Genomic DNA, 25,602 nt, shown 5'->3' on the forward strand with positions numbered 1-25,602 from the left:
TCTTTGTGAAAGTTAGAGCGTCTACAAGCTGTGGTGCAAATCGCACAAAATTGATCACATCTGATGTACTGGTGGCCTATCTCGCTTCTTGTGACCCGAACAAGTCAGAAAGGTACAAATACCCCCCAAATGACCCCTTTTTGAAAAGTAGACATTCCAAGGTATTTAGTAAGAGGCATGGTGAGCTTTTTGATGTTGTCATTTTTTTCCCACAATTCTTTGCAAAATTAAGATTTTTCATTATTTTTTTTTTCTCCACAAAATTGTCATTGTAATAGGTTAATTCTCTCACGTGGCATGTGTATACCACAAATGATACCCCCCAAAAAATTCTGCTACTCCTCCTGAGTATTACAATACCACATGTGTGTGACTTTTTCACAGCCTGGCCACATAGAGAGGCCCAACATGCAGGTAGCGCCATCATGTGTTCTAGGAACATAAATTACACATCTAACTTGTTGACTATTTATTACACTTTTGAAGCACCAGGACAATGAAACATGACACGTGACACTGATGACAGATGGCACTGATACGTGGCAATGATGACACTTATACGTGGCACTGATGACAGGTGGCACTGATGACAGATGGCACTAATATGTGCCACCGATGACAGATGGCACTAATACATGGCACCGATGACGCGTGACACTGATGACAGATGGCACTGATAAGTGGCATTGATGACACGTGACACTGACAACAGATGGCACGTGACACTGACAGGTGGCACTGATGACAAATGGCACTGATACATGGCACTGATGACAGATGGCACTATGTGGCACTGACGACACGTGGCACTGGGGGCAGGTGGCACTGGGGGCAGGTAGCACTGGGGTGGATGGCACTGGGGTGGATGGCACTGGGGCAGATGGCACTGGGGCGGATGGCACTGCTGGGGGTGGATGGCACTGCTGGGGGTGGATGGCACTGCTAGGGGAGGATGGCACTTTATTTTATTTTTTAAATTTCTTTTCTCTCACAGGCAGAACGGCTGCCGCTGCAGCCGTTCATCTCTCCCCTCTCGCACTGTCTGTGCGAGGAAGGAGAGCGGCGCTGAGAGATGATCTCACATGGCAGATTCTCCAGATGCAGGGCCCCAGATACATTTCAAATCATGTATAACATCAAGTGTGGGGAATAGAGGTGACATAATGCACATAATGATTAAAATAAAGACACTCCACACCAAATTCAAACAAGCACAGATTTATTGTGCCAAACCAAAAAAAAGGAATGGTTTCATGCGTGTACCCGTTTCTTGAAAATATAAAGTTTCAAATACAAAAATATAATATAAACTCTTTTTACAAAATAACTATGTGATTTGTACAGTAGTAGTGCAGCCAAAACATTGCCTACACATAGACAAGAACACTATAGGAGTTATTTATGATAGGCAAATCCACTTTGCACAAGTGCACTGAAAGTGCACTTGGAAGTAGTTGTTCTAGATCTGAAATGAGGGGAAGCTCTGCTGATTTTAACAACCAATCATATGCAAGGTAAAATGCTGTTTTTTTATTGTCCTTGCATGCCCCCGTCAGATCTACAGCAACTGCACTTCCAAGCGCACTTGTGCAAAGTAGATTTTCCTTTAGTAAATAATCCCCTATAGGTATATAAAACAAAAGTTGCATGTGCAAAAAAGAACCAGGGTATGCATGAAAAACAAGCTAAACGTCTAAACCCATTCAAAATGTAGATAATTGCTCAAGGATCTCTGAAATTCTGCGTGGAAAAGAATTCAGGGTAGTGCGAACATTCTCAATGTCAGCATGTAATGACTTTAAATCTGCAATAATTCGGTTTGCTGATGTACTACTGTCAGAAGTTGAGCTGCTTGAAGTAGATGATCGAACAGCTATAAAAAAAACAAAAACTTAAATAAAAATTTTGAAAATAAATTTCAAAAATAGCTCATTTAAACAAAAATAATAAAAATATAATTTACCTGAAGTGGACACATGGCTGCTCTCATCTTCAACAGGCGTCAGTACGATTACAGTTGTGTCTGTGTCCATGTCAGTCTGTGCACTTGTCTGCTCCACATCCTCATGTACTATTTCCACTTCTCCATGTTTCTTTTTTCGGCTTCCTATTAAATGCAATATATATATATATATATATATACTTTTAGGTGCAAGTCAAGCATTGCAATACCATTGTTACATTTTCAAACATAAAGTCAAGCAACCTACTGCAATTTCCATGTAAAATGAGTGAAAGCAGACACGCACATAAAGATTGCATATACAGAACATAACACTCAGAAAATATGAGTGTTATGTTCTGTATATGCAATCTTTATGTGCGTGTCTGCTTTCACGAATTGCAGTAGGTTGCTTGACTTTATGCATACAAAAACATAATAAATACATGCACACCAAAAATAAAGTACTTACTTTTGTCGATTATTTTGTTGATCTTTCTAAGCTGACTTTCTTCTCTTAATTTCAGGTCAGACCATCGCTTTCTTAACTGGTCTTTTGTGCGTTCACTGCCATGGCGTTTGCGTAAAACATGTTGCACCTTCTCTAATATTGCATCTTTGCGTATGTTCATGTTGCTGTATACATGCTCACGACAATCATAATCCTTCTTCTGCAGAATATTCACCATGTCCACCATCTCCTCGAAAGTCATATTGCTGGCTTTCTTCCTTCTTCTTCTGGTGACTGCACTTACTGGCCGACTTCCCTCCACAATCTCCTCTCTTTGCACTATCTGGGGCCCTGCATCTGGAGAATCTGCCATGTGCTCTGCCATGAGGTCTGCAACTGTGCACTGTATTAAAGAAGAGGTGTGGCTTGTACAAGATACATCGCATGTGATAATACGAACGTACGCGGTTTCGTGACGTCACGTATGAAAGAATATTCGAGTAATATTCGTTTGATAGACGATAATACAAACGGAGATACCTGAGGTAAGTTTGATCTGGGGACTATACTTTGATTATTTAATGTGCCCGTGGATGTGTGTGTGATTGATGTAAATACCTTTGATTGTGTTATTGTATTGTATTATTGCTACACTACAATTTTTTGTATTATTGTATTGTATTATTGCTACACTTTAATTATTGGAGCTGGATGTTCTAAATGGCCATTTGTCCAATTCTAGACATGTATTATAAAACTTTAAGCATGTAATTTAGATATATATATATATTTAATTCATGTTTTTTTTATTTAAAGGACAATGGCTTCCAAATTTACATCACCCGATTTCCTACCCCAATTTATCGACAAATACCGTGAATTATCCTGCCTATGGGATGTGAGATCCAGAGATTATTCCAATCGTTATAAGCGTGATGAAGCTTTAAAAGAACTCAAAGAGTTATGTAAAGCAGTGTGTATTGAACCAACTGAAGATTATGTAAAAAACAAAATTGCAAACTTGCGCACTGTGTTTAAAAAGGAATATAAAAAAATACAAGCCTCCAAGAAATCTGGTGCAGGAGCTGAGGATGTATATGTGCCACGTTTGTGGTACTTCAAAGACCTCATGTTCCTAGCTGATTCCGATAATCCCAGAGAGTCCCATTGTACTCTGGAAGCAAGTGGCCCATCAGACTCCGGTGCATTATCTGAAGCGGAGGATATATCCCAAACACAGACACAGGTAACTATATGTTGTATATTCTTTATTTAAACAACTGGCAATAGGGTAGTGAAGAAATTGTGCACTACTGTACTTTTTTGCATGAATATTTTTAAACTGAAAGTCTAACCAAAACTTCTTCCACTGTCTTCCACTGTCCCCAATCCATATTATCTAAAGCTAGATACAATCCTGCCATGCAACTGCCCCCCTGCCTACAAAATAATCAGTATAATTTTGTCGATTCTGACGTGCACTGGCAGTTGGTAAGCTAGGCCTTGCAGGAGCTAAATTTTGCAAACCAGTGCTGTCGTTTCGCCAGTCACCTGGTACAATTGTCCCACTGGTAATGTCTTCCATATCAACTGCAGATGTTGGCATGTATGACACTGTTGTGCTTCGTAAAAAATTGTGTAGCATACAACAGCACTTCACGATGATGTCCACTTTTTCCACTGCTACATTCATAGCAGTGTGGAAGATTCTGAGTCTGCTGGCCATAATGCCGAACGCATTTTCAACCACCCGTCTTGCCCTAGACAGACGATAATTGAATATCTTCTGTTGAGCTGTTAAATTACGTAAGGGATACGGTTTCAAAAGATGTTCATGCAAAGCAAATGCGTCATCCCCAATAAAGACGAAATTTAGTCCTTCCACGGTTTCACTTGAAGATGGAAGATGCAAAACACCTCCTTTCAGTCTGTTTAGGAATGCACTCCGCTGTATTACTCCTCCATCTGAGTTTCTACCATTTTTCCCTATGTCCAGGTATATGAATTCATATTTTGCATTGACGATCGCCATTAATATTATGCTAAAGAACCCTTTGTAGTTGTAATAGTAGGATCCTGAATTCGCTGGTGGGATGATCCTTACATGTTTCCCATCTATTGCACCACCACAATTCGGGAAATTCCACATATCCTGGAATTCTTTAGCAAGCTCTTTCCATTCCTGGGAATTTGTGGGAAACTGTTGGCAAAAAAGACATAGGAATATTTAGCATTCATGGTAATTGATTTATTAATTACTTTTTACATTATTTTCTATAGGATACTCCAAGCCCAGTACCAGAGCAGCCAGGGCCATCGGGTCTGAGTGCTCAGAGGGGAAAAAAAAGGAAGACTTCAGATTTGGACACTTCCACTTTATTAAGGAATGCATCATCCATTATGGAACAGAAGGATGATGAGTGTGATGCTGTGGGTTATCTTGTTGCACACAAGTTACGCAGGATGACTATGCAGCAGCGTGACTTATTTGAACCTCTGCTGCATAAAATGATGGGCATTGGACTTAAGGGGCATCTTACCCCAAACACCGATGTTATAGGGTATCAAGGTTGTACATACCATCAACCTGTACCATCTGTCCCAAACTGGCAGACATCCCAACAACATGGAACCACGAGCTGGCCAATGAACCAGGAACACCATCAAGGTCCTTGGTTTCGTGATCCCCATTATACGAATTTGTGAATAAAAAAAAATTTCTTTACTGTTCTTGTTAAAATTAAAATGGTTATTGTTGTTAAATAAAAAATAGATTCTGTTTCAAAACGTCTCTTTTTGGAAATGGTGTACTTCTTGTTATGTATTTTCTTAGAAGAAATTGTGTTTTTGGTCATTTTAGACACATTGTTGATTTTACATATTTAAACTTTGTTTCATTTTTAGTCATGTAATAGAACTCTGACAGTTCACCATGTTTTCATACCTTTAAATACTGTGGTTGGAGCACTTTTATTATGGCCTCACACGTCTCCGGTATAATTCGACCTAATGATTGGGCAGAAATTCCAGTTGTAAACTTCATGTCCTCAAAAGACCTGCCTGTAGCCAAGAAACGGAGGGTTGCCATGAGCCTCTCCTCTGCGCTGACAGCCTTTCTCATACAGGAGTCTTGTTTGGTGATATGTGGCCGCACATGCGATAACAGCATCTCAAATGACTCCTGTGTCATCCGTAAATAATTTCGATAATCCTCAGGATTATTTTCCCTCAGGTTTGACAATAGATTTACATGTGAGAATTTCTCACGCTGCAGGAGCCAGTTTTTTGTCCACACTCTGCTCTTCCTTCTTTTTCTTCTTTTTTTCTTCTCTTCCTCCAAGGCTATTATTGCAATTACCATGGCTGCCATTTTCTGCTTTCTATTGTACCTCTTGAATGGCATTTTCTCAGAACGTATGAATGTGCAATGCGCGAAACGACCGCTCGTTTCGTACGCGGTGTGACCCGATTTTGTACAGTAGGGGGTGTGGTTAAAAGGTTAATAAATATTACATCACTTCCTCTATTGTCAAGAAAACATAGTGTTTTAACGAACGATTTTCGTACTTAATTGATGGCACATTCGCATGTTGTTGTGAGTGCCGCTTTCGTTTATCGCTCGACGGGTCGTTCGGAATTCACTTCGTGTATGGCCGGCATTAGGCTTTAATTTGTTAGTCATGTATGTAAAGTCCATTTAAATCTAGTAGGCCATCTTACACTACCTTCTCCACAGGTTGACAATGCTGCTGTCTAGGGGTGTCTACATTGCTCCTCTATAGATACAGTGTAAAAATGAGCATAGCCACTAGGGATGAGCACAGACCTGTTCGGATATTAGTCTGGCATAAATTTATCGGAAAGGCAGCATGGTTAAAGTGGAACCAAGCTGTCTCTATTAACGTTAACTATATTTAATCCTTATGCTGCTAACATTAGTAGTAAGATATGCATAGTTGCCAACAGTTCCGAATTTCCTGGGACATTCCGGTAGTTAGACCCTTGTCCCTGTCTTACCGTGTCCTGGAAAATTTCACAGGAAATTGGCATTTTCCCGATTTTTCGCCAGAGCCACAGCTAGAGGTCTGGGACCGGCACTAGTGAATAGTCTCTGCCTGCCATTTTACAGAAGACCAGCTCTACGTGAGGAAGAAACAAGAGGTGGAGCCCGGGTAGCTTCTTCATTTCTATAGCTGCTTTCATTGCCACCCAGGCTCTGCCTTTTTCTTCCCTTCGGCTTTCATGAGAGCTGGGCTTCTGTAAATGGCACAGAGGCTGAATCACTGATACATAGCAGCGTGGACTAGCTGCATTTGTGGTGACAAAGTGCACTGTATTTTGGTGACACGCTGCATCTGTGGTGACAAATGACAAGCTGTATCTGTGGTGACAAGTGACAAGCTGTATCTGTAGTGACAAGTGACAAGCTGTATCTTGGGTGACAAGCTGTATCTGTGGTGACAAGTGACAAGCTGTATCTGTGGTGACACGTGACAAGCTGTATCTGTGGTGACAAGCTGTATCTATGGTGACAAGCTGTATCTGTGGTGACACGTGACAAGCTGTATCTGTGGTGACAAGCTGTATCTGTAGTGACAAGTGACAAGCTGTATCTGTGGTGATAAGCTTTATCTCTGGTGACAAGTGACAAGCTGTATCAGTGGTGACAAGAGACAATATGTATCTGTGGTGACAAGCTGTATCTGTGGCGACAAGAGACAAATCTATCTGTGGTGACAAGCTGTATCTGTGGTGACAAGAGACAAGCTGTATCTGTGGTAACAAGCTGTATCTGTGGTGACAAGCTGTATCTGTAGTGACAAGCTGTATCTGTGGTGACAAGTGACAAGTTGTATCTGTGGTGACAAGTGACAAGCTGTATCTGTCGTGACAAGCTGTATCTGTAGTGACAAGTGAAAATCTGTATCTGTGGTGACAAGTGACAAGCTGTATCCATAGTGACAAGTGACACGCTGTATCGATGGTGACAAGTGACAAGCTGTATCTGTAGTGACAAGTGACAAGCTGTATCTGTGGAGACAAGTGACAAGCTGTATCTGTAGTGACAAGTGACAAGCTGTATCTGTGGAGACAAGTGACAAGCTGTATCTGTAGTGACACGTGTGCTGTATCTGTGGTGACAAGCTGTATCTGTAGTGACAAAAAACATGCTGCATCTGTACATTAGCATGACCAGCAAGTTTTGATAAAATAATAATTGTTCCAAGTGACAACATTTTCTGTAATAATAATTAAATAAAACAACTAATGACCATAAAATAAATTCAGACAGTAAAAGCTCCATCACATTGTTGGCCAGTGGAGAAAGCCTGCCTACTATGGTGGTCAATGTAAAAGTGCCCCGTTACATTTGTTTTAAGTGAAGAGTTCCTATATATTGTGGTCAGCGTATTGCTACTTTATTTTGGTGGTCACCTAAATGCTCCCTTTCATTGGTGGTCAGTGGAGAAGGGCCTTCTTAGATTGGTGTTCAGTGAAAGAAGGACCTCCTTACATTAGTAATTATTGGGAGTAATTAAAATTACTATTTCTGTAGGGGAAGCACACATCTCTGGCCATAGTGGTAGCCCCTAAAGTAAACCTGTGCCCAGACTATGCACATTAACGTATTTACATATTTTGTACAAGCAATAGAACCACTTTAAAACAAGCTCTTATTCAACCCCATAGCTATATGCATTGTGGAGAAATAAATCTTTCAATTTCAAAACGGAGGCTCTGAAATCTTAGCTCTTCGTATAATTGTCTACTGCTCTAAAATTTTGGCAGCCTGCTAACCCTCTAAGCCCTTGTACACACGGTCGGACATCCTGACAACAAAATCCGTCATATTTTGTCTGACGGATTTTGTCCGAAACTGGTGTTGCATACACGCGGTTTGACAAAGTTGTCGGAAAATCTGATCGTTCGTAACGTGATGACGTTATTTCGTTATGACGGGACTACATTCAGGCTAGTAGCCAATAGCTTTGGTCTAGGAATTTGATCTGAGCATGCGTGGCACTTTGTCTGATCGGAATTCTCTACAAACGATCGGACAAAGTCCGATCGGATCATGTTGTTGGAAAATGTTATAGCCCAGCTCTAAAACTTTGTTGGTCGGATATTCAGACGGAAACAGTCCAATGGAGCCCACACACGGTCGGATTATCCGACAACACGGTCCGCTCTGACATTTTCCGTCGGAATGTCCAACCGTGTGTACAAGGGCTTAGGCTTCATGTAAACTAGCAGCTACTAAACTTGAGTTTAGGAGCTTTGGCATTTTTTTTGCCAAAGCTCAACCCCATAAAAGCCTATGTGTCAATGTACACATAGGCTTTTAGCAGAGTTTAGGAGCAGCTGCAGTTAGGTGAGTTTCAGCCTCCCTCTCCTGAATGCGGTAGAATAACATTCAGGATAGAAATGTTTTGACCGCTGGCCGCGGGAAAAAGCAAAAAAATTGGGGCACAATTTTGCCACGGGTTCCTGCGGCCGCAATAAATGACAGCCAAGGGTGCACGAAGCCTGCTGTAAACACACAGTACGGGTATCTAAACCAGCCTTTCTCAACATTTTCAACCCTTGAAAATAACTTTCCAGTTTTAGGGAACCTCTGCTAAAAATTACTTTATCTATGTAGTACCCCCTGTGTACAGTAGGCAAATTTAGTTGGCCTCTTTTTGTAGCCAGATGAGACTTAATTTGTTTAGAGTTAATTTGACAGAGCTCCAAGGGCTGAGTCTCCGTTGCCTCCCCTTGTCTTCTAGAACTACTGGCGAGTTCTAGAAATTAGAGGGCAGAGGAGTAGAGATGTAAGAAAAAGGAGAGCAGTTGGGACTCATATTACTGGTTTGTTTAATCCCCTCTCCATCTAGGGCCAACACCCTTAGGATGGGGCTGTTACCTCCCATCCCTTGATTAGGTATACAGCTTCCCCTTTTCCGTTTAGTGTGTCATGTGATTTGGTTTAGGAGCCCTCTGACTCCCATCCCTCTCGGGAGGTGTGATGCGTGCCGCGGGCCCTTCTCCTCCCCTTCTACTTAGGGTGGGTGGACGTTCATGTGCCATCATCAACATCACCTTCTGTGTGTTGCAGGTGCAGTGTCACTGCTGTGGCACTGCCCCTCCTTTCCATGGTAGTATCATCTGGCGGCTAGATGAAGGAGTGTAATGGCAACGACGCCGGGCGGTTCTCCGCCCAGCCAAGGATGCCTCCCTCCTGCAGCACTTGCCTACGTGACGTTGGTGGGAATATGCTGGCCCTGCCCCTATAGGCTTCACCCAGGGATGTCAGATTCACTCTGGTGAAAAATGTCTGATCGGACCGTGTTGTCGGATAATCCGACCGTGTGTGGGCTCCATCAAACTTTTTCCGTCAGAATCTCCGACCAACAAAGTTTGAGAGCTGAATATAAAATTTTACAACAGCATGATCCAATCTGACTTTTTCCGATCGTTTGTAGAGAATTCCGATCGGACAAAGTGCTACACATGCTCAGATCAAATTCCTACATCAAAGCTATTGGCTACTAGCCTGAACGTAGTTCCGTCGTAACGAACCGTAACGAACCGTCGTCATCCGACAACTTTGTCCGACCGTGTGTACGCAACACCAGTTTCGGACAAAATCCGTCAGAATGTCCGACCGTGTGTACAAGGGCCACGACTGTTTATTCAACCTTTCTTGGTGATGAGTTTATATGCTTATCACATTTCACTTCTTACACCTTTTTATTCAACCTCTTCTGGTGATGCGTTTATATCCTCATCATCTTTCTCTTCTTACACCTTGACTGCCACCAATACTTTTTATCACTTCAAACCCCCTGTTCTTTACTGAGCACAAGACACCTTGCACATGTCATACTATAACTATATATATATATATATATATATATATATATATATATATATATATATTTATTTTTTCAGAAGTCCTTCATTGATAGTCTCAGCACTTATGGTGACTCTGACTACTTCAATTTCTTGAAATCTGTCTCCCCTGGATGATTTCCTTGCTGGACAGCAGGCCACTCATACCACCTCTTTTTCTGTTGGAGATGCCTCCCTTTGGGGGTCCCCGATCTACAGTGCCACACTTTTATTTTATAGTCAACCTTGTAAGTATGGTAGAGAGTAGGTTTTTATACTTGGTCTTATTTTATTTTTTATGATTTTTTATTTTTTCCTTGGGTAGAATCAGACCATACAGCAACTCCTTCTATTTTATTTTTTATTGAACTCACGCGCATGCTCCTGAAGAGTGGATCAATCCACAAAATGCCTAGAGATATTATATGCCGTGTCCCTATGATTCAATTAATATCTATCAGTATGTATAATTTTTTATATTAATCGTTTATAATCATGTGGCAACCCATCTATATTGTATGTATAGATATACATTTTTATAAATTGTTCCAGTTATTATAATTGTATTGGATATACATTTATGATTATGCGTTTGTATGTTAATTTATATAATAAACTGAATTCTTTATACCTACGTGCTTCATTTAAAGTCCCAATCCCCTTTCCCCTCCTTTTTGAGGAGTAGAGATGTAGCCTGAATATTTATGGCGTCGCCTACATTCTTTGGGTGAGGACAGCCCAGAAGTTGGAGAGATAGCCCATAAATATTCTGGAGCCTGACCACGTGGAATCAGAGTTCAGGATCCTCTCGCCTGGAGGTGACCCCTGTCCCTTCACAAGGAAGCAGCCAGAAGATTGGAGAGAGAAAGCAGCCAGAGGAATTCTTTCAGCCTCAGCTAGGCTTAGCTTTGGGACCTGTCCAGCAGGAGGCCTGTAAAGCAGTCACATGTGCTACAGGATACACCAAAGGGACTGAATGAGTAGCTTTACCCCAGAGCCTATACAGGGCCGTCTTTAATATTGATTGGACCCTGGGCAAAAATTTTCTTAGGGCCCCCCTCCCCCCATGCAATTTCGCTCTCCACCTTCTCTGAGATATACAATAAATAGCAGCTAGACTTAAAATCAGTTTACTGTATCAGATCAGGCAGAGATTGCGATTGGTTGCCAGAGGTTACAGCATATCATTACTGCTTACTGACTGGTTGCTAGAGGTTACAGCACTCCTTAAGGCTCACTGATTAGTTGCTAGAGGTTACAGCACATTTCTGCTTGTTGATTGGCTGCTAGAGATTGCTGTACAGTAATACTGCTCACTGGTTGCTATAGGTTACAGCTCATCTTCTCTTCACTGCAGAGGGGCATGATATACATATGAATGCTGCCTTTATTTACATATCAATGCAGTTGGCCTCAGCTATTTACATATGCATGTCACTTCTATTTACATATGAATGCCAGTATTTACATGTAAACACAGGTCTGCAGGTGAGTCCTCTGTACACAACAATAGGGCAGAACTGGGCAGCATTAGTAGCAGCACAGGACTAAAACTTCAAGGGACAGGGGAATGTAAACTGGGATAGTTGGCAAGTATGAGGCAGCTGCTTTGGGCCCCACAACAATGACAGGGCCCAGGGCAGCTGCCCCTTTTGCCCTGCCTTAAAGATGGCCCTGAGCCTATAGAGGAGAAACAGCCAGGTGCAATACCCAGCTAGCTTTCCACAAAGAAACAGCTTAGAGACCATTAAAGCCAGCACAGCTACCCCACACCTCCTGCTTGGGGAATCTAAGGAGAAGCCAGGAGCCTTGGTATTTTTCTACAGAGAAAAATCACCTGCATTCAGTGTTTGAAATTCTCTCTAACCAGCTGAGCTGACCCGTTTTTCCTTCGGGAGAACAGCAGTGTGCTTTTTGGTAGCAGAGACAGTGTTAAGCCCTCAAATTGCATTTAAGCTATGCTTTTGGCACCCCATACCTTCCCATCCCTAGGCAAGTTCTTCCCCTATTAAACCAAAAACAAAACAAAGCACTTTGGACTGGTTTTTGACTACTGCGCGAATGCTGAAAAGTTTTGTTGCCTGGCTGTGCATGCAAGGGACACCCAGTGGCTCCTAAAGGGTTGCCACATCTACAACTCATGATACATTATGTGATGGTTTAACAATCTCTTTAGAGTGATTTACATTTTTCTTGTCCAACTCCTTTAGAAGTTATTAAAATAAGTAGGCAAAGTTTAAGCAATGCTCATTGGCAATTTGTGCAAATAACTCTCTTTAAAAGGAGAATGGACTTCTGGGTAAATATTTTTGTAAATTGCAGGACTGTAAGTGACAGTTTCACCTGCTGGGATCAGGGGCGGACTGACAACTCATGGGGCCCCCGGGCAATAGGAGATCATGGGGCTCCCAGGCAATCAGAGATTATGGGGCCACACAGTATACATACACACAGTATACAAGCACACAGTATACATGTACATGTACACACAGTATACATAGACCTGTTTCTATTGGCTGAGAAAGTACTGGAGAGGTGGGGCAGCTATAATATCTGGATTTTTAGACCAAAAGGATGTAGGTAAGGGATATTTCAGAGACAGATGTAAAAAAAAAAAAAACACAGATTTTTACATACTGTCCCTGGTTTTACTGAGGCTGGCAACCCTGATGGGGCCCCCTAGTGGCATGGGGCCCTCGGGCAAAGCCCGAGTGGCCCAATGGTCAGTCCGCCCCTGGCTGGGATCTATGGTCTTTCATAAAGCAGAATACCAATCTATGGACAGTAATTGTGACTTCTGGACCTCATTGGCACATGGCACATTCTGGCCACAATCAACAGTTCCAGGCTGATAAGGTCTGGAGTGCCACATAAAATACTGATTTTGCATGCAGTGCTTTAAAAAGGAATTCCAGCCAAAAAATAAAAATATGGATAGATTTCAGCAGGTTATCTCTGCCCTATTTTCCCCAGCCATCTTGTGTGATCACCGTGACGAGAAGCGACCTGAAATTTCCCAAGCATGGACCCAAACAGCTCGATAGAAGTTTTAACCTGTCTCAAAAAAAAAGTTTTTGCTGGTGTTCCACCTAAAACACCTGTTGTGTGAGGCTTGTTGTATAAAATGGCATTGCCTGAAGTCCTTTCTGATCCCGGAGATATCTACTTGCATCAATTTATAACAACATCCTTTCTAATTAGACCAGAGTTTCTCCTAAATATCCCTTTACGGAATTAAAAGAAAAAAAATGGCCAGCACATTTGATCAATGTTAGAAATGTTCCCTCTTTGGAAATCTGGTTTTGACAAGTAAAGACTTTTAAAAAAAAAAATGGCCGAGGCACCATACGGAGGCCCATTCTTGCAAGTAATTGTTGGAATATCAAGGGTATTGTGTCCTCCATTACTTAAGCTTTCATTTGGGCTTTCACGGTTTTGAGGGATGTTTATGGCCGACAATCCTTTCTTTACAGCTCAATCCTTCAAGCCCAGGCCGATACCAGCGCGGGTGACCGCATGACTGACTGATAAAATGTCAAGGTGCCATTATTTCTGAGAGTGTTTTGGAAGCAATAATATCTGTTTCAATTTATTTCACCTCTCCAACTCTAAGTCTTTCGAAAAATTTAACTTCTTTGTGGCTGTAAAAATGATGTTCGCTTTTCAGTAGATCAGCCTCGGAGGCAATACGGGAGACGCACAAATGGCTGCCAGGAGAGCCGCGTGCCGTAAAAAACGGATACTGTATTTCTAGGTTATTATCTAATTAATAGTCATAGGCAAGATGTACGTAGTATTAATAACAATGCTGAGAACTCACATCGCCCAGGAACATCAAGGCTGCAGATTTCGGCTTTGAAGCATAAAAATGATTTACAGACAGACTAATAGCTATTGAAATGTTTCTTGGGCAGCCCAGGTTGTGTTGCTGCACAGCACGGGGAGAATATGAAATAACAATACGGAGATAACAATAAGTTTAAAGATCTCTTTTATTGTTTTATTTAAAGCAGAGGCGAATGTCAGAACAGATTTGTTTCTTTTTCTTTGTAGCCAGTATAACCAAACATTTTTAGACGTGATCTGAAATTTGTACTTGTCTGTACTTGGAGCTGCTGTCTGTTACAGGATGATTGAAGTAGGTACACAAATATAGGTTACAAGCTAATGTTTTCCACCCTGTCCAATGACAAATCTTGACTTTTGCCACTTTTTAAATGGAGATATTTCAGCTACAACAATTTGCAACATGTTTCGTCAATGCCAGCATTTTTTCTTAATTGATACATTATGGCATACATTTATTTTGCTACCAAATTTTTTGGTAAAAACATCATTGATACTATATTATTATTATTATTGTTATTATTATTATTATTACGCTTTGCTTTACAATATAAAGGGAGACAATACATCAACAATACAAGTTAATACAAGTTAGAAGGGCCCTGCTCCTGCAAGCTTACAATCTAAGAAGGAAGGGCTGGTGAAATAAAAGGTAGTGAACTGATGTAGAAGATTTGGTTGTTTGCTGAAGGTGGGATTGGCCTCCCTGAAGAGATGAGATTTTAGGTGTAGCAAGGTTCCAGGCCTCCTTCGGTTCAATGAGAACCTTCAGGGCCAGAGATAGCTGACATCCTTCTGTATATGGTGGGTTGTGAGTGGGTGCAAAGCAGTTAGATTCATTGGGCACCAGACACTTCTTAAATGCAAAAGAGATTTTATTTCTCTTAACAGAACTTTGGGAGAGAGAGTTAGGGCCAGGACACACTTAGGTAGTTGCAAGATTAATTGTACACACGGTCGGAGAATCCGTCGGAATGTGTCCTATCGGACCGTGTCATCTGATAATCCGACTGTGTGTGGTATGCATCGGACTGATTCTGTCGGAATATCCATCGGACCCAATTTTCCAACATGTTGGAAATATTTCCCGGCCAACTGGTTCGATAGGACATACTCCGATCATGTGTAGAGAATTTTGATCGGACCAAGTGCCACGTATGCTCAGATCAAATTCCTACATCAAAGCTATTGGCTACTAGCCTGAACGTAATCCCATCGTAACGAAATTACGGCATCACGTTCTGAATGATCGGATTTTTCGACAACTTAGTCCGACCGTGTGTATGAAACAGTTTCGGACAAGATCCGACTGACAAAATCTGACTGACAAAATCCGATGGATTTGGTTGTCGAAATCTCCGACCGTGTGTACAGACTCTGAGACTTCAACAGGAGAACAGTCATGTAAGGAAAGGCATCAAGCAAGACACCACATCTGCATGCGTAGGTCTTTAACAGTTACTAACACAAAGTGTAACAGTTCCTTCATTTCCACTACAATCACTTCTTGTAGTTCTTCTGCCAACTGAGCTCCCAGTCTCTCATTAGAGACTAGTTTATTCACTGCTGAATCCCTTGAGCTCCTCCAATCTTCATGGTAGTACCTTCCTCAAGCATCATCCCGCTTCTCTGCTGGGTCCCTAGCTTGGCCCTCAAGATACTTCTCAAGCATCACCCCTCTAGCCTGTTCGGTCTCTGGCTTGACACACAAGACTGCTCTGCAAGCGTTACCTCTGCTGGCTGGGTCCCTGGCTTGATATCTGAGGCGATTTAGTTCAAATATGTAGTGCTATACAAGTTATTCATTCATACCCATTGAAGTTTCTCGATTCTTCACCGTCCCCAGTTGGTGAGAATACTGCTCTGGTACTTGCTTCAGCTACTCACTGTGGTCCCTGGTAATAAGGTGGTTGGCCCCTTAGTGGCGACAGCTTCCCCCTCTACCCCCTACCACAACAGGTTCTCTGGCCGGCAGAACCATCACTTCTGGCTGGACTGCAAGCTGCAATCCCAACCCCGTGCTGCCCTCTCTTTCTTCTGGATAGGCCCTCAGACAGCCTAACAGCCAGATGTACCCGGGACAGGCACAAACTCCGGCCTAGCAGCCCAGGCAATGCAACACACATCCACCCAGGCAGCTATCCAGGTAGGGTTGCCACCTGTACGGGATTCACCCGGACAGTCCGGGTTCTGAATCTTCTGCACGGTTTTCAGACTGCCTGAAACCCGCACAGACCATTCTGGCAGGGGGGAGCTTCATTAGAATACATGCCACTGTGGAGACAGTCACAGCAGCAGTATCATTTTGTCTCAATAAATACACACACTGTGCTTTTATGTGTGTATTGGGAATCTGAAGCTCCTTTCTGTCTCCCCCCTCCAGGCTCATGCAGGGTCTCCATTATCTCTGTTCCCCCCTCTGCAATCACTAGTGCCGTGGTCTGGAAGAAGGGGGAGGCGGAGCGGAGGAGATCACTGGAGCTGCTGTGGGCTGCTCATCAAGAGGTGAGCTGACTTTGTTTATTTTACTAAGCAAAGTTCCAGGAGCGTTTCTTTTGTGAAGGTTTAAGATAAGCAGAATCGGAAGAGACAGCAGTGAGTGTGTGTGGGGAAAGAGTCTGCAGTCTGATTACAGTATCTCCCAAGCAGCACAGTTATCTATGTACACAAACTTCCCCCATCCTCTGTCCAGATTATGTGATGTCATTTATGACCATTCACTTAACCCCTTGTGTATGTGGTGAGTTTACACCCCTGATAGTCCAGACTCAGAGCCTGGATAACACAGGATATATGAATGGTCATACATTACCTTCACATCATCTGTACATACAGAGTGCTGGGGGCAGCATCTTATAACACATTGTTTTCATTGAATAGTATTGGTGTATATTTTAGTAGATGACCACAATAGCTTTTTTTTTTTTTAATTATAGACATCCCTATCTGACCGCTTCTCAGCCCCCAACTCCCCCCAGCTTATATCACCCCCAGACCACTTCATACAAACATCACTCCGAGCTGCTTACTACCCCCCATCTGAGGGACATCATTCCATACTCACCCCACAGACACCGCAAGAAATCCCTCCCCACACTGTCTCCATCATACCCTCCACACTCCTCTCCTGTACATACGGCCCCAATCATACCCTCCACACTCCTCTCCTGTACATACTGCCCCCATCATACCCTCCACACTCCTCTCCTGTACATACTGCCCCCATCATACCCTCCACACTCCTCTCCTGTACATATGACCCCAATCATAACCTCCACACTCCTCTCTTGTACATACTGCCCCCATAATACCCTCCATACCCCTCTCCTGTACATACTGCACCCATCACCCTCTCCACACTCCTCACTTGTACATACTGCCCCCATCATACCCTCCACACCCCTCTCCTGTACATACTGCATCCATCATACCCTCCACACTCCTCTCCTGTACATACTGCACCCATCATACCCTCCACACTCCTCTCCTGTACATACTGCACCCATCATACCCTCCACACTCCTCTCCTGTACATACTGCCCCCATAATAGCCTCCACACTCCTCTCCTGTACATGCTGCCCCCATCATACCCTCCACAGCCCTCTCCTGTACATACTGCCCCATCATACCCTCCGCACCCCTCTCCTGTACATACTGCACCCATAATACCCTCCGCACCCCTCTCCTGTACATACTGCACCCATCATACCCTCCGCACCCCTCTCCTGTACATACTGCACCCATCATACCCTCCGCACTCCTCTCCTGTACATACTGCACCCATCATACCCTCCGCACTCCTCTCCTGTACATACTGCCCCCATCATACCCTCCTCACTCCTCTTCTATACATACTGCCCCATCATACCCTCCTCACTCCTCTCCTGTACATACTGCACCCATCATACCCTCCACACGCCTCTCCTGTACATACTGCCCCCATCATACCCTCCACACTCCTCTCCTGTACATACTGGACCCATTATACCCTCCTCACTCCTCTCCTGTATATACTGCACCCATCATACCCTCCTCACTCCTCTCCTGTAAATACTGACCCCATCATATCCTCCTCACTCCTCTCCTGTACATACTGCCCCCATCATACCCTCCTCACTCCTCTCCTGTACATACTGCACCCATCATACCCTCCACACTCCTCTCCTGTACATACTGCCCCCATAATAGCCTCCACACTCCTCTCCTGTACATGCTGCCCCCATCATACCCTCCACAGCCCTCTCCTGTACATACTGCCCCATCATACCCTCTGCACCCCTCTCCTGTACATACTGCACCCATAATACCCTCCGCACCCCTCTCCTGTACATACTGCACCCATCATACCCTCCGCACCCCTCTCCTGTACATACTGCACCCATCATACCCTCCGCACTCCTCTCCTGTACATACTGCACCCATCATACCCTCCGCACTCCTCTCCTGTACATACTGCCCCCATCATACCCTCCTCACTCCTCTTCTATACATACTGCCCCCATCATACCCTCCTCACTCCTCTCCTGTACATACTGCACCCATCATACCCTCCACACGCCTCTCCTGTACATACTGCCCCCATCATACCCTCCACACTCCTCTCCTGTACATACTGTACCCATTATACCCTCCTCACTCCTCTCCTGTACATACTGCACCCATCATACCCTCCTCACTCCTCTCCTGTAAATACTGACCCCATCATATCCTCCTCACTCCTCTCCTGTACATACTGCCCCCATCATACCCTCCTCACTCCTCTCCTGTACATACTGCACCCATCATACCCTCCACACTCCTCTCCTGTACATACTGCCTCCATAATAGCCTCCTCACTCCTCTCCTGTGCATACTGCACCCATCATAGCACTCCTCTCCTGTACATACTGCCCCCATCATACCCTTCTCACTCCTCTTCTATACATACTGCCCCCATCATACCCTCCTCACTCCTCTCCTGTACATACTGCACCCATTATACCCTCCACACGCCTCTCCTGTACATACTGCCCCCATCATACCCTCCACACTCCTCTCCTGTACATACTGGACCCATTATACCCTCCTCACTCCTCTCCTGTACATACTGCACCCATCATACCCTCCTCACTCCTCTCCTGTAAATACTGACCCCATCATATCCTCCTCACTCCTCTCCTGTACATACTGCCCCCATCATACCCTCCTCACTCCTCTCCTGTACATACTGCACCCATCATACCCTCCACACTCCTCTCCTGTACATACTGCCTCCATAATAGCCTCCTCACTCCTCTCCTGTGCATACTGCACCCATCATAGCACTCCTCTCCTGTACATACTGCACCCATCATACCCACCACACTCCTCTCCCTTACATACTGCCCCTATCATACCCTCCACACTCCTCTCCTGTACATACTGCACCCATCATAGCACTCCTCTCCTGTACATACTGCACCCATCATACCCTCCACACTCCTCTCCTGTACATACTGCACCCATCACCCCCTCCAGAAATGTTATTTAATCACAAAACTATATGTATAGTGTATACAACATAAAAAAAAAAGCTGTTCATTACAATGTACAGTGGTAATGAATTTAATGTACTACAAAAAAAAATATTTGGTGGCGCTGCTAAAGTGTTCTGGTTTGGCTTGAAGAAAAGGTGGCAACCCTATGTCCAGGTGGCACAGAACATCCATCACCTGACTCCACCAAAATATATAGGTTCTCCCAGCAGGCCAAGGGATCCAAGAAAACCCTGAAAAAATTACATGAAGTGTAGGGCTAAAACAATAAATAATGTGACCACATCTATCCACAAATACCACAAATATATGCGGAACAAATATGTGCTGAAAATTGAGTGACTATATAGTGATTAATAAACTATCAAATGTATATCACAGTGATTAGCATACCATCAAATGTATATCACATTCAATTGAGAATAACATACTACTTCAATGTATACAATACACTTATATGTGCCCAAACGGATTAACATAATATGTATAAAAAAAGAAATGAGTGAAAAAATAAATATGAAACTATGTAAAGTCCTTTCAAAGAAGGAAGAGAAACAAGTCGCATGTGTAGAGTTGAGTATTAAATATCAAGCAGACCACCAAATATTTAGGATGCAACATGCGGCCACCCGTGTGACGATACCACCACTTCTATAGATGCAGGCTTACCAGATGGTTCTGACCCAAAGGAACATATATTCCAAGGGTCACACACGCTTTTATGATGATAACAGGTGAATGGAACTCACAGGTATTAGATTCCCAAGCTTACGAAAGTTTCTCTCCAAATGCAAATAAATATTACCAGGCTCTCTCCAAACATATAAAAAGCCAAACTCAAACCGATGAGGAGAGGGGTGTGGAGGGTATGATGGGGGCAGTATGTACAAGAGAGGAGTGTGGAGAGGATGATGGGTGCAGTATGTACAGGAAAGGAGTGTGGAGCGTATGATGGGTGCAGTATGTACGGGAGAGGGGTATGGAGGGTATTATGGGGGCAGTATGTACAGGAGAGGAGTGTGGAGGTTATGATTGGGGTCGTATGTACAGGAGAGGAGTTCTTCCATCTATACAAATGTAGAATGTCTGCGGGACAACTTATTGTAGTGACTTCACTTGTAAATTTCCTATCTCTCACTGATTTTATGTCCTTTGTTGAATACGTACTTACATTATCAGTTTGGACGATCGATTTTCTATATCGAGATTCGACCTGTTACATTGCAAAGAGCTCATGGGTTTAAAATAAACTACTAAGGTAGGCGATGTACGACACATCTTTGGAAGACCAGGATTCTAAATAAATACTAGCAGGTATAGGCTCATTCACAGCAATGCAACAAAAACATAAATTCAGAACAGTACTTACAGTACAGGAAACCATGGTGGAATAGGAACAGATCTAGTTCAGATGAGTGAATCTATATATGATGAGTCACACTGTTATGTAATCCAGATACAGGTTTATTTCAAAGTAAATTTAGATAAAAAGTGATGTGAAAACACTTTTCTTATTCCCATTTATAGGAGAAGTAAACATCTGGGTGTAGCACTGACTCCGAAGGAGCTGCTGAAATTTTATTGGGCTTACAGTTACCTCACCTGCTCACTGTGTCCGTCTTAGGGGTCCCATTGTAGAGTGAATTAAAGAATGTTAGCTCTGACCCTTAGTCCTTTTTTCAAAGATTTATTTGAAATAAACAAGGTTTGAAATAGAGGGATAGAGGGTTAAGGGGAGTTCAGGTACCTTGCAATTGCGGGTTAGAGGTATTTCCTTGATCCAGAGGACAAACAGTTTCCACAGACTGGATCCAGCAATCACCGGATAGGCCTCTCTCACTGACCTAGCAGACGGTGGGATGCTCAAACAAAGTCTCTGCCACAGACTTGTCAGTTCAAATGAAATCATTGTACAATCCTCTGCCACAGGAAAGCACAACCAGCAACTTGATAAGAAATTAAAGAGTTGTCACACAGTACCAGTTTCCTTCAGCCGATCCGGCGATACTGTGTGGTAGGTGACCCAGGATGCGTCCTCCAACTGAGTCTCCAGGCTCTTCCAGAGATACCAGCCTTGTTGCTCGGTCCTCTCCTGAAAAAGTCCTCCCCTGGATCCTCCAGTCGCTTAGCTTCTCCCCACAGGCAAGACAGCACAGGACCACCCCTGGATCGGTAGGCCCCACCACTTTTGGGCCTACCCTTTCAGTTACAAAGCCTTGGGCCAGGCACAGGGACAGGCAGCACACACCCTAGGCCAGGAGGGTCATGAGGTCAGACAATTTAAATTTGCAAAAACAATAGCATCTGCTCATTAGGAGCAGGGTGCTACATGGGGTTAGCCAAGTAGAGTGAAATATGGGTTATTCTCCTGAAAGGGTGTAGGTCCAGACTGTGGAACTTTATCCTTCACCCTCAGCTGATTGCCAGGTCTGACCTGAATCCTCTTGACTTTATCTATTTTGGTCTGATATTTGGTTTTGACCATGTCCTTTGCTGGCCTCCTTCTCTGAACAAAGTTGAAAGACAGATTCTGTCTTTTCCTCTACTACCTCCATGTACCTGACCATTTTTTTCCTGGCCAAACCTCTTTAGGTTTTTCTTTATAATCAAAGAAGTCCCACTTTCAACACTTAATAAAAGTTCTGGTTGGTTACAACCAAACTAAATACATTGCTTCTGGGTCTGCTTAGCTGCTGTGGTTAAACAGAAACACAAAAAGTGTCATGATCCAGAGTTAGGTTTGGAGACCTGTAGCTATAGCAGTAGCAAGACACCCACCGACCACCTGAATAAGTACAGAAGCAGGTCACTCTGGCAGATGGCACAAGCTTACCTGCAGTGCTGAGTCTAAGTACTAACTGGTGTTCATCAGAGCTCCTGATGGTAGAGATGGATTTTGATGTGTACCAGGTCGTGACCCTTAGGATTGCCCTACCAGGAGGTGAGCAAGCCAAGCTCCAGTAGCAGATTTAGCAGGTAGGAATAAGTGGAAGCATAGTCAGTAAACAAGCCAGGGGTAGGTAACAAGTGGTAGCCAAGATATGGACAGCAACAGGACTGACAAAAGCGAGATATCGGCTGGAGAAAGCACAATAATCTGGCAAACAGGAAGTGCAAATGCATGGCTAAAATAAGTTCATGGAAGGAGCAAAGGGTTCAAGTTCCAAGATAAACAAGGTTGAAGAAAGCCACCCCATGATCCCCAATGCCTTTTGCTAGTCAAAAGCATTACAAATCGTCCATTCAGTAAGGGACATGAAGGCCACTGAGTTGACAGTGGTCTTCTTGTAAACTATGGCAACTAGGTGAACTGGCAAAGGGGCTGAATGACCCTTTTTCCAGAACACAAGAATTGTGTAGAGAGCTATCCAGCATTCCAGGTGGCTCAGCAAGAAGAGACATTACCAGACACACGTTCGTAGGTTTGGACCTGGGCCCTGACAAAAGGATTGCCAAGATGTTGGCACTAAATAAATTACCAAAATAATTGAGTTTTACTTCAACCAGATATTCAAAGGCAAGTTACATCTCATTGAAAATTCAATTCCTACAAGGTACCCCCAAGTCCATTTCTTTCATTTCACTAATCCCTTGGCCTGTCGTTGGCTTTAATATCTTCCTGACAGGATATCCGGCTGTCTGTTTAGGGGAGTTATTTGCCATCAGCTTGTTAACTTTTAATTTTATTTTTTTTACCAACCCTGTCGCTGTAAATTAAGTGTTTTTGGCCATATTAAAATAAGCCTTTCAGGAATCTTATTTTCAATGTGATTTACGGAGTAAGAGAGGCAAAAAAGAAAAAAAAAAGAAACCCTACTGACTGAGCAGCTAATCAAAATAAGGAATAATCTAAATACTCTTAGCCATCAGGTATTAATCCCTGACAGCTGCATGCTAAAACCGGTCCGCATTCCCCGTTGCTTTCAAAAAGTCTTAAAGCAGAAACTTTAAATTAAAGTATAAAGCCTTATGCAGCACTTTTAGTAATAGTTTAGTAAACACAAGGCACATTTAATTAATGACAATTTACATATGAAATACTCCGGAGATAAGTCACAAATCCTCACATTCAGCAGGATCTTGGAAATTATTAGGGCCCTCTATCACACGGCTGTACTTTAATATTAACTCCAAATCCATTTCATTTTCTCAACCTCTCTGACCCCCGTCATAAACAGATAATAGATTTATTTATACAAGAGGCGAACGGCCAGTGGCGCCTTTCTTCTCTTCGGTCGGCTTTGGGTTTTTTTTTAAGCTTTTTGAAATATGCTTCAATGATATTTTTCTGAAACATCAGATTCTTAAAGAGACCCTGTTGCCAGACTATTCTTTTAACAGCTATCTTACCATAAGATTATATTGGCATATGACATAATTTATGCATGTTATTTACCTCCCTTGTGTAGATATCCAAATGTTCTGGGACTGCTGTTGAGTGTCACCATCTTGAATGTGATGTCAACAGCCCCAGCAGACTCAGAGCTGTCACTTAGGTGACACATTTTTTTGACTTGGAGGAACCTTTGCCACAAAGTTTAAGATCTCGAGGAACCCCTGAAATAATTTTCACATCTACAGCTCCTGAAACATTGGTGTGATCAGCGAGCTGTTAATATAACAATCACTTTTTGAACTGCCATTAAATAATAGACTACATATTAAAACGTACCTCTTTCAAATGAAACTTGGATTGGACTTGAAATAAGCAGTGTACAGGGGGTCAGCAGGACATAGTACAGGAGGTGGGGGGGGGGGGGGGGGGGCAAGTGGTGTCAGAAGGACACAATACTGGGGGAAGTACAGGGGAGCAGGAACGCACAATACAGGGGGGTTACGAGGGAAAAGTGCAGGTGGGTCAGGAGGGCACAGTGCAAGGGGCAGCAGGACACAAGACTGGGGCCAGGAGAGCACAGTACAGGGGGCCAGGAAAGTACAATACTGGGGTCAGGAGGGCACAATACAGGGGGGTGAGGAAGGAAAAGTACGGGAGGAGGGTTAGGAGGGGAAAGTATAGATGGCAACAGTGCACAATACTGGAGCCAGGAGGGAACAGTACAGAGGGGCAGTAGGACACAATACTGGGTGTCAAGGAAGATGTCCCATTAATATGGCTAACAGTGGAAGATCTGTGTGCAGCGTTCCCATCAAAAGAGCCGTCCAGTGCAGGTGCGTGCGAGATAGCGCGAATGGGTGCACGGCATATGACAGCACCTGGTGCCAAGAAGCACTATTTAAAGGAGACTGTTGCCATCTTGCTCTACAGCGTTCCTGAGACCCCTTGCTGTTTCTTCAAACCTGCTTATCTGATTCCTGTTACCCGGCTTGTCTTTGACCTTCCCTGATTGCTGCCAGCCTCTGATCCCGGCTTGTCCTGGCGCTTCTTCTGCCTGCTCCTTGATACTTCGCTGCCCTCCTGTTACCGACCCGGCCTGCTACACGACTACCCTTTGCCTGCTGCTTCTGTACCATTCCTGCCCGCCAGTGTATGACTCGGCCTGCCTGTGAGTTGCTTGTGCCCCCGGACTGCAGAACACCTCCCAATTGTTGCTGCTTCCAGCTTCCAGTCAAGTCCTCCTTGCGGATCCTACTGAACTGCTATACCTCCCTGTTGTCTGCAGTCTTCAGCTACCAACTCCCGCTCCTGGACTACAATACACCTCCCCTCCAAGTCCGGCTTACAGTTTCCTGTTGTTCCTGCTTCTTGCTGGCCCTAGCTCCAGTCTGCAACTGGGTTCCTAACAGCTCATCAGAGGTCTGGATCAGTCCTTACACCTGTAACCTGACAGGCATTTGTGCCCCTTTGCACTCCTGAGCCCCTGTCTGCTCTTTTAGGGGTTCTCGAGCCAGAGGTATATGAGAAGCCGCTCCCTGCATAAGTGGGCTCAACCACCAGGTACGTGACACAGCGCACAATACTGGACTCAGGGGGAACAGTACAGAGGGCAGTAGGACACAATACTGGGGTAAGGAG

The 25,602-nt window shown here is 43.6% G+C and overlaps 2 protein-coding genes across 2 annotated transcripts; one reads left to right on the forward strand and one right to left on the reverse strand.

Annotated features, from left to right (window-relative positions):
- Positions 1–1,202: 1,202 nt before the first annotated feature.
- LOC143941124 (uncharacterized) lies at positions 1,203–2,778 on the reverse strand. Its single transcript, XM_077463090.1, has 3 exons — positions 2,415–2,778; positions 1,964–2,107; positions 1,203–1,873 (listed from the first exon to the last, which is right to left on the reverse strand). The coding sequence occupies exons 1-3, from the start codon at positions 2,776–2,778 to the stop codon at positions 1,704–1,706; spliced, it is 678 nt and encodes a 225-aa protein (XP_077319216.1). The 3' UTR covers positions 1,203–1,703.
- Positions 2,779–2,816: 38 nt separating this feature from the next.
- LOC143941123 (uncharacterized) lies at positions 2,817–5,180 on the forward strand. The gene is made up of 3 exons (XM_077463089.1): positions 2,817–2,938; positions 3,210–3,639; positions 4,674–5,180. Exons 2-3 carry the CDS (start codon positions 3,214–3,216, stop codon positions 5,097–5,099), a joined length of 852 nt encoding a protein of 283 aa, XP_077319215.1. The 5' UTR covers positions 2,817–2,938; positions 3,210–3,213; the 3' UTR covers positions 5,100–5,180.
- The last annotated feature ends 20,422 nt before the right edge of the window (positions 5,181–25,602 follow it).

The sequence above is a fragment of the Lithobates pipiens genome, unplaced genomic scaffold (assembly GCF_037356315.1).
Source record: "Lithobates pipiens isolate NorthernLeopardFrog02 unplaced genomic scaffold, aLitPip1_a1.2 Scaffold_3, whole genome shotgun sequence".
Lineage (NCBI taxonomy): Eukaryota > Metazoa > Chordata > Amphibia > Anura > Ranidae > Lithobates > Lithobates pipiens.

What these genes read in the sequence shown, in the direction of transcription:
- LOC143941124 (XM_077463090.1), bottom strand. Translation starts at nt 2,778, where the DNA reads ATGGCAGAGCACATGGCAGATTCTCCAGATGCAGGGCCCCAGATAGTG. An exon ending in CAACAAAATAATCGACAAAA is followed by an intron (nt 2,108 to 2,414) that starts GTAAGTACTTTA and finishes TGCATTTAATAG; the next exon opens with GAAGCCGAAAAAAGAAACAT. An exon ending in CAGCCATGTGTCCACTTCAG is followed by an intron (nt 1,874 to 1,963) that starts GTAAATTATATT and finishes TTTTTTTTATAG; the next exon opens with CTGTTCGATCATCTACTTCA.
- LOC143941123 (XM_077463089.1), top strand. Translation starts at nt 3,214, where the DNA reads ATGGCTTCCAAATTTACATCACCCGATTTCCTACCCCAATTTATCGAC. An exon ending in TATCCCAAACACAGACACAG is followed by an intron (nt 3,640 to 4,673) that starts GTAACTATATGT and finishes TATTTTCTATAG; the next exon opens with GATACTCCAAGCCCAGTACC.